Source organism: Somniosus microcephalus, chromosome 3 (assembly GCF_052327205.1).
Source record: "Somniosus microcephalus isolate GS21.2 chromosome 3, FLI_Smic_1.0, whole genome shotgun sequence".
Taxonomy (NCBI): Eukaryota; Metazoa; Chordata; class Chondrichthyes; order Squaliformes; family Somniosidae; genus Somniosus; species Somniosus microcephalus.
Genome location: NC_140989.1, coordinates 361,430,530 through 361,443,603, shown reverse-complemented (window position 1 = coordinate 361,443,603; position 13,074 = coordinate 361,430,530). Strand labels below are relative to the sequence as shown.

Sequence of the window (13,074 nt, the reverse complement as noted above, 5' to 3'; positions counted from 1 at the left end):
TGCAACACGACTGATGAGGGTGTTAATGAAATTCCGCTATTTGAATGAAGGCAACTTGTTTATTTACGTGCGTTAACCGGTTTAACGCCGTTGCTACATCAGCTTGCGGCTCGTGCCTTTAATGTTGCGAAACACACCAAGGTGTTTTCGAAAGGCGGACGCTGATTTGGGAGTTGCGGGAGGGCAGGTGACCAAAGGCGGGGGGTGGGGGGGCGGGGGGCTAGTGTTGGTGGTGCGGGCCGGTCGAAGGGGCAGGCTTTGAGGAGACTTTTAAAGATGGGGAGGGAGGGGGTAGCAACAGTGAAAGCAATTTGCATTTATGCCGAACCCTTTCATGTCGGAAATTGTCCCGAGGCGCTTCACAGAGGCAGAAGGAGAAAGGGACGCCAAGCCAAAGAAGGAAGAGATTGGGAGGGTGATCAGAAGTTTGATCAAAGAGGTGGCTTTTAAGGAGGGACTTAAAGGTGTAGAGGCGGAGGAGTTGAAGGCAGGGAATTCCAGAGTGCGAGGCCCGGGCGGCTGAAGGCATGGCTGCCAATCGCCAATAGTGGGGCAGGGAGGATACAGAGGAATGGAAACTTCTGAGGGCTGGAGATTGGAAGACGCGAGGCCATGGAAGAAGCACAAGGATTAGAATTTTAGATGGGGTTTCGGAAGATAATTTGATGCGCGCAAGCGCGGAAAGCTCGGCAGAGGGCAGTGGGTTGCACAGTAGGCTGGAGTCAGGCTAAAGCTGCACGGTGTGATGTCGGCTCGCATGAGATAATCTGGTCTAAAGGTCCGTACTTCTACTTCCGCCCTGCCTACGGGGAGTTTCGCCCAGACGCTCAGCACACCGTATCATAACCACTGGCCGTGCACAGCACTCGTCCGAATTCCTTTCGCATGTCAGTAGTGGGAATGATAGAATCCTAGAGCACAGAAGGAGGCCATTGGGCCCATCGTGCAGGTGCCGGCTCTTTCAAAGAGATAACCAATTAGTTCCCCCTCCTTCCCCATAGCCCCGCAAATTTCTCCTTAAGTGTCTATCCAATTCCCTTTTGAAAGTTACTATTGAATCTGCTTCCACCGCCCTTTCAGGCAGATCACAACAACTCGCTGTTAAAACAAAACATTCTCCTCATCTCCTCCCTGCCATTTTTGCCAATTATTTTAAATCTGTGTCCTCTGGTTACCAACCCTCCAGCCAGTGGAAACAATTTCTCCCTATCTACTCTTATCAAAACCCCTCATCATTTTGAACACCTCTATTAAATCCCCCCTTAACCTTCTCTGCTCCAAGGAGAACAATCCCTCCAGTCTCTCCACATAACTGAAGTCCCACCACCCCGGTACCATTCTAGTAAATCTCCTCTGCACCCTCACCAAGGCATTGACATCCATCCTAAAGTATAGTGCCCAGAACTGAACACAATACTCCAGCTGGGGCCTAACCAGTCATTTATAAAGGTTTACCACAACTTTCTTGCCTTTGTACTCTATGCCGCTGTTTATAAAGACCAGAATCCAATATGCTTTAAGTGAAGTTGGAAAATTACCTTCAAAGCCTCCGATTTAACAAATCCAACTAACTTGCCAATTTTCTTTTACTTACACACACTCAAAAAACCGCACCCTGCACAAGTTCTTCAGGTTTTGACCGCCCTCCTCCTTCTAGCTCACGACCTTTCCGTAAAAGAAAATGGCGAGACACGCCAGCATCCACGCAGGCCACTGAGCCCGCGCACTCTCTCCTGCTCCCGCCACGTATCAGGTCTTAGCAACTTCAGAGACGGCACCCGGAGTGCGTCAGCAAAGATGCTCACGATCCTGCTCTGTTGATGCTCTTTCCCGTCAGAAATGCTCGTAACCGTGAGGAAACGACCTCTTGGCGTTAAATCGAGAAATACCCCGAGTCGGTCCCCGCGGTTTGACGGTGGCACGGGCAGTGGCATCAGCACCAAGTTCCCCGATGCTGAAACCTGAGCCCTTACACTTCGAGCAAGTCAGCAGGGTCTTGATATCTAAATAGGAATCATAGAATAGTACAGCACAGAAGGAGGCCATTCGGCCCATCGAGCCTGCGCCGGCTCTTTCTGAGAGCAATCCAGTTAGTCCCACTCCCCCGCTCTTTCCTCCAATTTTTTCTCCTTCAAGTATTTATCCAATTCCCTTTTGAAGGCTACTATTGAATCTGTATCCACCACCCTATCAGGCAGTGCATTCCAAATCCTCACCACTTGGTGCGTAAAAAAGTTTTCCCTCATGTTGCCTCTGGTTCTTTTGCCAATCACCTTAAATCTGTGCCCTCTGGTTATCGACCCTTCAGCCCTTGGAAACAGTTTCTCTTTATTTACTCTATCTGAACCCTTCAGGAATTTGAACATCTCTATCAAATCTTCTCTTAGCCTTCTCTGCTCCAAGGAGAACAACCCCAGCTTCTCCAGTCTATCCATGTAACTGTATTCCCTCATCCCTGGAACCATTCTAGTAAATCCCTTCTGTGCGCTCGCCAAAGCCTTCACATCCTTCCTAAAGTGCGGTGCCCAGAATTGAATACAATACTTCAGCTGGGGAATATTCCTTATTACTTTTATTTTGTTAATGCAGTAGTGTTTGAGATTATGAGTTTAGAAAAATAGGTTCAGTCATGGGCGCGTTTCTCCCCACCCAATTTCCCTACAGTCGCTAAGCCTAGGTGGCCCAACGTGCTCGGGGCGGGGGTGGGGGTGCCCCTCCAGTACCTAGTTAGAAAGTTCAAGGAAAATGTTTCCTCTCCTTCCCTTGACCCCGTGCTGTGGGGCACGGCTCCTTGGGTGCCGGTCGACTTCCAGTAGTAGTCAGTCAGTCTTCGCCGAGTGAGCCTCGGCAGCCTATCTGACTGCGAGAGGCATCTCGCTGCCGAGGCTGCCGCTGACGTCCACGCGCGCGGTGTTCAGGAGCGGGAACCTAGGGCGACTCATCCCCTCCCTCCCTCCCTCACTCAGTGATACCGGGCCCAGCCTGCAGGGCCCCTATTGCCTCCCTGGCCAAGATCAGCCAACTCACTACAGGCCCGAGATGGAGCCTGGGGTTTTCCTAATCTGCAGGGGGCTCAGCTAGTCACTGGACAAACTCATCAAGTTATCAGAAGAGCCGAAAGCTATTGTACATTTGTCTATCACTTCATTATTATTCCAGCAAAAAATAAAATAAATTACACTGTTCCGGATTTGAGATATGTTGAATAGACTATCAGGAAAATAAGCTGCTTCCTTTGTTAAAAAAAAATTAGGTTTTCTTCTTTTGAATTCCTTGAGAAAAATTGAGAGGTGTATATTTTATGGCCGCACTAGGTCTGTGGATTTTTACACAGCTACATCACAGAAAAGCCACACCATGACACGCATGAACGACATCCTCATTCCAAAAGACATTTTTTTTTTGTCAATATTTTTTTTTTCCGGGAACTGACCTTGGTTAAGTGTTGAAGTGCTGTTGAGTTCACCTGAGATAAAGGAAGATTCTGATTGTTTTCGCACAGTGTCATTCCACATCCTTCTAATACGGCTCTGTGAATAGGCCAAATAGGCTGGTGAGCAAAATGACTCCAAAAAAAAACAAAGAAAAAAAGAGGCCGCTCTACATGAACGATTATAAAATGGATGACTGAGCCTTGACATCGCTCAAGTAACAGGGCGCTGCTCGACTTCGCACTGATGTTGGCGTGACACTACCACCGCACTGGGCCACTGAACCAGGAACGGGAGCGGTTGGTTCTTCGCTCGCGCGTTAATATACTTCAATGGAGCCTCCAAATATATTAACGTTGGCGTTGAAGACGGGTTAAAGTGCGAACTTCTCTACGCGATGCCACCTTCTCGCTCGGCGCTATGTCCCCCAACTCAGCACTGGCGAATCTCTCCCGTAGGCGTGGCTAAGCTAAAAAGCATTCTGCCTCTTACCCCAATTCCCACTCAGAAGCAACACGTCCCCTAACCGCACACCGCAGGATACTTCGTGCCTGAAAACAAAATCCATCAGCTGTTGTTCATTTTTTTTTTTTTTGCTGACATATCTTCCAGTTGACAACAAGTCCCGATCCAGAGGCATCAACCCATGTCTCAGGTTCACTCAAGGGGAGATGACTTGGCTTTGAAAGCACAGTGGTTCAGATTAAACCCTGATGATGCTACTTCAGGCAGTTACTGCACATTTCTCCAACTGTTAAAACCATTTTGTATTTCCAAAATTGAAGGGTAGGAAATATAAGCAACTTAAGAGTAATTTAAAAAAAAATCGATACACAGCCAATCACTGTAAATGTTTTTGCCTCTCTCTTTTCTGAGCTGGTTTCTTCAGTTTGAAAATTGGTCTTTAAGCAAAACAGCACAGAGGAAAACAAACAAGCTCTTGTTACAGTGCTTACAAGACTAACCTTGAGAACCTCCAAAGCACAGGGTTGTTGGCTCAAGAACAGGAAGCAAGGATCATATATATTCTTTCTATAAAGGCAGAGTTTTCTTTCTTTGGTAGTCAGGCCTCTCACTATAACTGGCAGCATGCCAGATTTGTGCATCCAAAGGGAGCTTTGCCCAGGGTTAATCAGGGACAAGGTGTTGGCGTGCAGGATACAATCAAGTAACTTACACCCACTTTAATGTGAGTAGATTTGACTTTATGGTATTAGAGAAAGATTGTATCTGTTTCTTCTTTGGAGACTGACCAGGGGCGTCATGCAGCAAGCTTATGTGAAGTCCATGATCCTTTTTGCGGCCAACTACCAATTACAACAACAAGAAGCATTTATATGGCACCTTTAACGTAGTAAAAATGTCCCAAGGCGCTTCACAGGAGCGTGATCAGACAAAATTTGACACCGAGCTACAGAAGGAGATATTAGGACAGGTGACCAGAAGCTTGGTCAGAGAAGTGGGAGGAGAGAGAGAGAGGTAGAGAGGCGAAAAGGCTCAGGGAGGGGATTCCAGCGCCTAGGGCCCAGACAGCTGAAGGCACGGCCGCCAATGGTGGAGCGATCAAAATCGGGAATGCGCAAGAGGCCAGAATTGGAGGAGCACAGAGTTCTTGGAGGGTGGTAGGGCTGGAGGAGGTTACAGAGATAGGGAGGGGCGAGGCCATGGATGGATTAGAATGAGCAACACAATAAAGAACGTAGACTTGCATTTATGTAGTGCATCTCTCATGAACATCTCAAAGCACTTCATATACAATGAATTACATGGAAGTACAGGGTTATGTGGGCCAATGAGGCACTGCCAGACCAGACAAACAGTGAGGAGATGAATGACCAGTGATGGTTCGGGTCCCTTCTGTTGCTCAGGCTGGAGATATAGAAAGTGCTGCCCTTTGTTCCTGTATTGTTTTCCCGCTGCCTTCCATGTAATATGAAGCAACATGATTTCAGCAACAGACATCGAAAAATGAAGAAACAATTCACCCAGCACATTTTTTAACACCTACCAACAACAAATGAAAGTACTTGCATTGATATAGCACCTTTCATATCCTCTGGACGCCCCAAATGCTTCACATCAAATAAATTATTTTCTAACGTCTAGTCATTGCTGTTATTGGCCAAGCGTGATGGCTAAATTTGCACAAGGCACGGTCCCGAAAATGGCAAAATGAGATGCATGACCATCGGGTCAGTTTCTTGTGCTACTGGTTGAGGGAGCAATATTGTCCAGGACAGTGGGAGAACTTTCTGTTCTTCAAATAGTGGCTTGAGATCCGTTCCATCAACTTGAATGAGCAGTGCCCAAGGAACAGTCCAGTTCGGGTGCGGTGAACTGTCCCGGTCCTCGGCCTCCTTAACCTACTCTCAAATTTAGCAATGTCGGTCTGATTTTCATGAATGTAGTAGCTTCAGCCCTATCCCAACATTCCCTCAAGAACCCAGGATTTTGTTTTCTTCTGCCTAATGGATTAAAGGAAACCATCACAAGGCCAAGTCTACCTGAATTTTAACCTATGACCTGTACACAAAAAATATTTGTTTACACTCTACGAAAATGGTGCCGTGGTTATTTAATATACAGATTATTATTTTTAGAGCTACATTATGGATTTTCAAAGTTTCAAAGACTACTCCTGTTCACAGTCTAACCTGGCCAATTCTTGTACTAAATATAGTAGACAGGTGCTAAAACTTAATGCTCTTCAAAGTAGGTGATCACGTTCAATTTTAAAAACACGTCATGTGATTCCTATGAAGTGACACTGATTGGATCAGGTGTTATCTTCCACAACATTTCACTGAGAGATTGCTTTGGTTTAGGAGGCATTTGGTGGGCGGAGTCCAATTTTCCGTGTGAAGGCAAAATGGCCAACAATCCACATCAAAGCTCTATGGCGGCTCTGGTAAGCTCAATGAGAGAGAGAGCAGGGAACCTTCCTGAAAGTATCACACGAGCAAATTGTCACTCAATCTATGCGAGGACAATCTCTCGTTTCAACGCGACGGGCAGCAAAAATCTGACAGGAACATCCATCAGAAATAAGTACCGAGCCAAAAATTAGTGAGGAACGCAATGGGGAAATTATCAACTGTAGGAAAGATTCAAACTCGCAGGCATGGAAAGTATGGAAGGCTGGTTAAATACAATGCTTTCTCTCCAAGGACGGTAATCTTTGCCATGAAAAGAAAAATACAAAGTTATTATATCAAAAAGTAGCAATGGAGACTTTGAGCAATCTTGGCCCCTCCCTGAAGTTTTTGCGACTTTACTCCCCCTTCTACCTTTAAAAGCCCCCTCAAAATCTTAACTTTTTAAGCATGCATTCGGCCGTTCCTCCTAACCCTTCTATTGCTGCTAAGGTGTCCATTGCTCCTCTGTGAAACATCTCGGGATGTTTTTCCTCCATTAAAGGTGCTATAAAAACAAGTTGCCATTATTGATGAGGTACAAGCAAGGGAATGCAGTATTGCTATATTTTGGAAGCTAGTATATATAGGCAAGGTGAGGCTGCTTTCAGAGAGAGGGAGGACATGTTTTATGGTGATGCCTCTATCTGTGTCGTGTTTGACAGCTGCACTGCGAAGGGCAAAAGAAAAACGCTAAATTGTACAAAATGTGGGTCAATGCAGGGGGGCATGGTGTTCATTCAAGTAGGCGGACAAAAACAGAATAAAACGCGTCTCTAAGAGACCTGTCCACTCGATTGAAAGCCCCATCTGGTAAGATGGAGAGATTGATCTCCCTTCATATCGGTAGTGACAGTGCTTTCAGCGGCTGGAGTGCTTACCTTTGTCTGGCGCTGAAGGGGGGGAAAGATCAACTTCCCATGCAGAAATCAATGGGGCCAGCTTTCAAAAAGTGATACAAAAGGAAAATACTGCAGATGCTGGAAATGTGAAAAAAACAGAAAATGCTGGCGATACTCAGCAGGTCAGGCAGCATCTGTGAAGAGAGAAACAGAGTTAACGTTTCAGGTCGATGACCTTTCGTCTGATGAAAGGTCATCGACCTGAAACATTAACTCTTGTTTCTCTCTTCACAGATGCTGCCTGACCTGCTGAGTATCTCCAGCATTTTCTGTTTCAAAAAGCGATGTTCTCCGACTGACAGGTCTGCAATGCTGAGAGGATACTCCTGCAAGCGAGCCAGTGCCAGGCTGTAAGAGAAGAATATGGAACGCAGGCATGGACTGTAGCGCAGAAAGGCTGAAAGCAGAAGTCCCGCAGCTTCATAGAGAGATACAACACAGAAGGTAGGCCCCCCGTTGGGCCCATCGGGCTTCCTGCAACAGTCAACCATCGAGGCGACTTAACCTACGTCAGTAAGAAAGCTAAGCTCCATAGCGACAGGAGGAGGCCGTTCAACCCCTCGAGCCTGTTCTGCCATTCAGTTAGATCATGGCTGAGCTGCACTTCACTTATGGTGGTGACCAAAAATTCCAGGGGTAGGGCGTAGAGTCAGATTGAAGGGTACACCACAGTTAATGGCTTTAAGGTTTTAACCCTTGAAGCTTCATTGCACGAGGCGTTCAGTAAGAATGCTTGGAAATGGCTCCCCTGATGTACGGCATTGAAGGACTGGTTGGAAATATTTTCTCTGTCTGATGGCGATGGCTGCAATGGCGGGGAGAGTGACATCTCTACGCAGTTAGCGAAGAACAGGGCGTGCCCTTGGAGGCCACGTTTCAAAGCTCACTAGTTCACAAATCAACCCCTCAAGTTACCGTCAACCTCCCCGAGGACGGCAAAGCAAAAAAAAAAAAAAATCGGTAACACACAACTGAAAGGGTAGGGCAGGATCGGATCAAATGGACCGAAGGACCTTCTTTAGCCGAATCCATCATGCAACATATCTTAGAATGATGTGGACTGCCTACTAGTCAACAAACAAAATGCACACAAAATACTGCAACACTGAAAGACTGGCTACGCTCAAAATATACAAGGGGGGATGAGTAAAGACACAAGCCAGCAGGGTTAAGGGGAAGTAAAAGCTGATTTTATAACATATTACCAGGAGTTGGGAATAAAAAAGAAGGAACTTTCTGAACAGCAGGAGGAATTTAGGAGATATAGTAAAGAACAGAGTGCAACCAAGAATCCCAGGCATGGTTTTGGAAAACATACAGCAAAATGGAGACAAAGCAAAAGGTAGGTTAGCATTTACTGAGCCATAGATTGACGTAATAAAGTGGAAGATTTCTTAGAAAAATCAGTATGTCGGGATAAAGTGCCCTGCACTAACGGTGCTGTTACATACAAGGATATATGTGCTGGATGCGAACACAAAATGAAATCCCTTTTTAAATTGGCGACTTTATGGCTCTGGAAGTCGAGGACTGTCACCAGCTTAGCTCATTTGGTGCTACTTGTGTTTCCGAGTCAGAAGGTCATGGGTTCAAGCCCTATTCGGGGACTTGAGCACATAATCTAGGTTGGCGCTCCGGCCCAGTTACTGAGGGAGTGCTGCACTGTCGGAGGTAATGTTAAATTACAAGCCCTTTCTGTTGGTACAGGTGCTTGTAGAAGATCCCATGGCACTATTTCCAAAAAGAGCAAGGAATTCTCCTAGTGTCCTGGCCAACATTCCTCCCTCAACCAACACCCCGTGAAACGGTCATTCATCTTGTTTGCTGTTTGTTTGACCTTGCTTTGGACAAAAGTGGCTCCTGTGTTTTGACTACAGAACTACGACACTTTAAGTGCAATTCATTGCTCGTGAAGTGTTTTGGGGTGGGTCAAGGTCGTGCTAAGCTGCTACGATAAATCTAAATTCTTTCTTACAACTTGCATTTAGCAAGTGCGGAGACAATGGAAAGCACTTTTCATACCCGGTACTTCTGTAATTCTAGAGAGCGATAGCTACACACTCAACTCTCTGCGTTTCCATCGCTGAAACCCACCCACTCCCTTATCCCAAAGAAATTGGGTACCGCACCTCAGGAAGGACATATTGGCCTTGGAGGAGGTGCAACGCAGATTCACCAGAATGATACCGGGGCTAAAAAACTTAAATTTTGAGGACAGGTTGTATAGACTAGACTAGGCTTGTACTCACTTGAATATAGAAGATTAAAGGGTGATCTATCTAATTGAGGTGTTTAAGATGATTAAATGATTTGATAGGGTAGACATAGAGAAACTATTTCCTCTGGTGAGGGGAGTCCAGAACAAGGGGGCATGACCTTAAAATTAGAGCTAGGCCGTTCAGGGATGATGTCAGGAAACACTTCTTAATGCAAAGGGTGGAAATCTGGAACTCTCTCCCCCAAAAAGCTGCTGAGGCTGGGAGGGTCAGGGAAATTGAAAATTTCAAAACTGAGATTGATAAGATTTTTGTTAGGTGAGGGTATTAAGGGTTATGGAACCAAGGTGGATGCAGATCAGCCATGATCTCACTGAATGGCAGAACAGGCTCGAGGGGCTGAATGGCCTCCTCCTGTTCCTGTGTTGCTATGGAAATAGTGGGCCTACGATTCTATCAGTTTTAGCCAGGTAGATTTTTTTTTATTCATTCACGGGATGCGGATGCCGTCGGCAAGGCCAGCATTAATTGCCCCTCCCAAATGGCTCTCGAGAAGGTGGTGGTGAGCCGCCTTCTTGGATACAAGCGAGTGGATTGCTCGGCCATTTCAGAGAGGCAGTTAAGAGTCAACCACATTGCTGTGGGTCTGGAGTCACATATAGGCCAGACCAGGTAAGGACAGCAGATTTCCTTCCCTAAAGGAAATTAGTGAACCAGATGGGTTTCTACGACTAAATGTTACAAGACAACAAACGGGATTGGGGGGGGGGGGGGGGTTAGTGACTGAGTCATACCATCCAACTGCATCTGGCATATACTTTCTTGGACCACTGAACTGACGCAGCAGCCGGGAGATGATGAAAGAAAAAGACTTTTGAAGTGTAGTCACTGTTGTACTATGGGAAACGCGGCAGCCAATTTACGCACAGCAAGATCCCACAAACAGCAATAAAGACCAGATAATCTGGGTTTTTTAGTGATGTTGGTTGAGGGATAATTATTGGTCAGGACACCGGGGAGAACTCTTTCTGCTCTTCCTCGAAATAGTGCCACGGGATCTCGAACGTCCACCCGAGAGGGCAGACGGGGCCTCGGCTTAACATCTCATGCAAAAGACGGCACCTCCGGCAGTGCAGCACTCACTCAGTATTGCTTTGATTTTTTGTGCTCAGGTCTCTGGAGTGGGGACTTGGACCCACAACCTTCTGACTCGGAGGCGGGAGTGTGACCCACTGAGCCACCCCGTGAGGATGTTCCTTAAAGCTCAAACAGAAAAGCATTCAGAAAGCATGTATTGTCACCAGACCTTTGGCTGTGCATCGATTTTGTTTTTATTTTGCACCGGAGCTGGTCAAAGGAATGGTGTCCTTCCGTCGCTGACTGTCTCCGAAAATGACTGCCTTCCCCGCTCCGGGATCTCAACCCCCCGGAATCTAAAAAGGTGTCCGACTGCCTCGGGTAAAACCCACCGACCGGCCTCCTCGCACCACGTTACCCCGTTCCCTTTACCACCGGCACCCGCACTGATTGGAAACGGAGGGGTCAAATCCAGAAATGGGATGGTGGGAGGTGTTAGGTCGGAGGCAGATGGGCCCGGGGAGGGGCGCAGCTCGTCAGCTCCCCGCTGCCGGGACAAGGGAAGGCGGCAAAGCGTGCAGCGGCAACACGTGCGCGCCGCGGTCACATTCTTCCAATGTTGAACGCCCCAACCAGCTCCACGAAGTGAAGGGAATCCCCTGGCCCTCGAATCCAGCAAACCCCCCTCAAAAAAGCAGAGAGCATCGCTTCCAGAAACATTAAGGGGTCGATTTTCCTGAAGCTGTCGGGAAGAAGGCGGGACTACAACTTTCGGGTTGCAGACCCGCCTACTTCGACGTCCGGCCAATCCACGCGATTTTCCCTTGATTGACCTTGTTGAGCCCACCCAGCGGGCTCAGCAGGCCAATTAAGGGCCACCTGGCAACAGGTGACGTCACAGACTGAAATTTCATCTGTCAAGAGCTTTTGACAGATGAAATATCAGCGTTTCACAGCTGTTTGAAGCTGTCAAACACTGACAGTCTGAGTTCTAACATGAGTCCTTCTGCACAGACTCAGTTAGAACTCTCACCGGCACTCAAAGCTGAAGGCTGTCACTTTTCACAGATCGCAGCCGTTCAGCTTTAAGTGCTGGCTGAGTGATGGGCTCCCGACGGCTACAGGAAGAAAGGCTGTGAAGGTAAGTACAGGTAAGTAAAAGTTCTTTACACACCTTAGACACACCAAACACACTTACCTTTGCACTCATGCACCCATCACTCACCTGAGCACCGACATCGCGACCCCTCCAACTCCTTCAACCCGACGGCCCGCCTGCTCTAACCTGGCGTGGTTTGGAGCCGTCGGGAATCCCACACGAAACCCCTCAAAATAGGGATTAGGCTAAAAACTGCCTGTTAACTACCTGTTAACAGGCAGTTAATTGGCACTAATCCCTTCCCGCCTGGTTTCGCGGGTCCCAGTGCGGGGCGGGTACCCGCCGCCCCTGAAAGTTGCGTGGGGCGGGGTTTTGGGCGGGATGGTGTCGGGACCCCCGAATTCAGGATTCCCCCCCCCCCCCCCACATGCCTGAAACCCTGCCTGACGGCTCCAGGAAAACCTAGCCCTAAGAGTTCAAAAGGAGGAATTTGGTTATAAAGGCAGAATGCTTTTTTTTCTTTGCTTCGCTCAACACATTCATATCATTTTTTTTTCTTCCACCAACCCCAAGATCTTTTCCGGACAGTTTCATTAGCCACTCGTGCTGAAGGAGCTTGGCAACCCTCTCTCGCCCGGGGGGGGGGGGGGGTTGCTGTCCCACCGGCATGGCCTGCCTTCCAGCACCTCGTGCCCAAGTAGCCGTTCTCCAGGTGTGAACATCGGACAGGTGGGTCTCAACGGGGCTGATCGGCTGCGAGAAGGATCGCGGCCTGGCCCCCCACATCCTGTCCTTCATGCAACTCGCTGTTCAGCCCGAGTCAGCGGACAAACAAGCAGGAGCGGAAAGGGCGGCCGATTCTCCTCCTCCCAAAACCCCAGGGTGCACACCAAGGTTGATTGTAGGCGCTTCCCCAGCAACAGCACGGATTGGGGGAGGGGGGTGGGGCGGAAGTGAACCTGGGATCTCCCTGGTCTATACAGTTCAGCTACTCGAGGTAATAACTTGCTAAGCCATGGGCGGTGGGGGAGGGGGAGGGCTCATTAAAGAGTGACTGAAAACATCAGCACGTCAACAGTGGGATCTGGCGATGGAACTCAACGCACGGAAACATGTCAGCTTGTGACAGCACAGAATATTTTGGATGGAATTACACGTAAAACGAACTACACTGGCAGCATTAGCGGGATCAGACATTGCTGGGGAAAGACGACCATCAATTTCTACACTGACACATGCAAACCGGAGAGAAAGGCTGGGGACACTGCAGGAATGTCAGGATTTTGCAACAACAAAAAAAAAAGCAGGCTATTTCTAGGAATATAGGAGCGGGCCATTTGGACCCCAAGCCTGTTCCACCATTCAATTACATCATAGCTGATCTGTATCTGTATTTCTACCGATACAGGCGTGGCAAAATCAAGAGATTGGCCCTTT

The 13,074-nt window shown here is 47.8% G+C and overlaps 1 protein-coding gene across 1 annotated transcript in view; it reads right to left on the bottom strand.

Annotated features, from left to right (window-relative positions):
• Positions 1-13,074, bottom strand: part of adgrl2a (adhesion G protein-coupled receptor L2a) — a 777,020-nt gene that overhangs the window by 9,450 nt on the left and 754,496 nt on the right. The window contains exon 21 of the mRNA XM_085983501.1: positions 3,434-3,530. Within this exon, the coding sequence (XP_085839627.1) occupies positions 3,434-3,530 (97 nt within the window). The remainder of the gene's footprint in view (positions 1-3,433; positions 3,531-13,074) is intronic.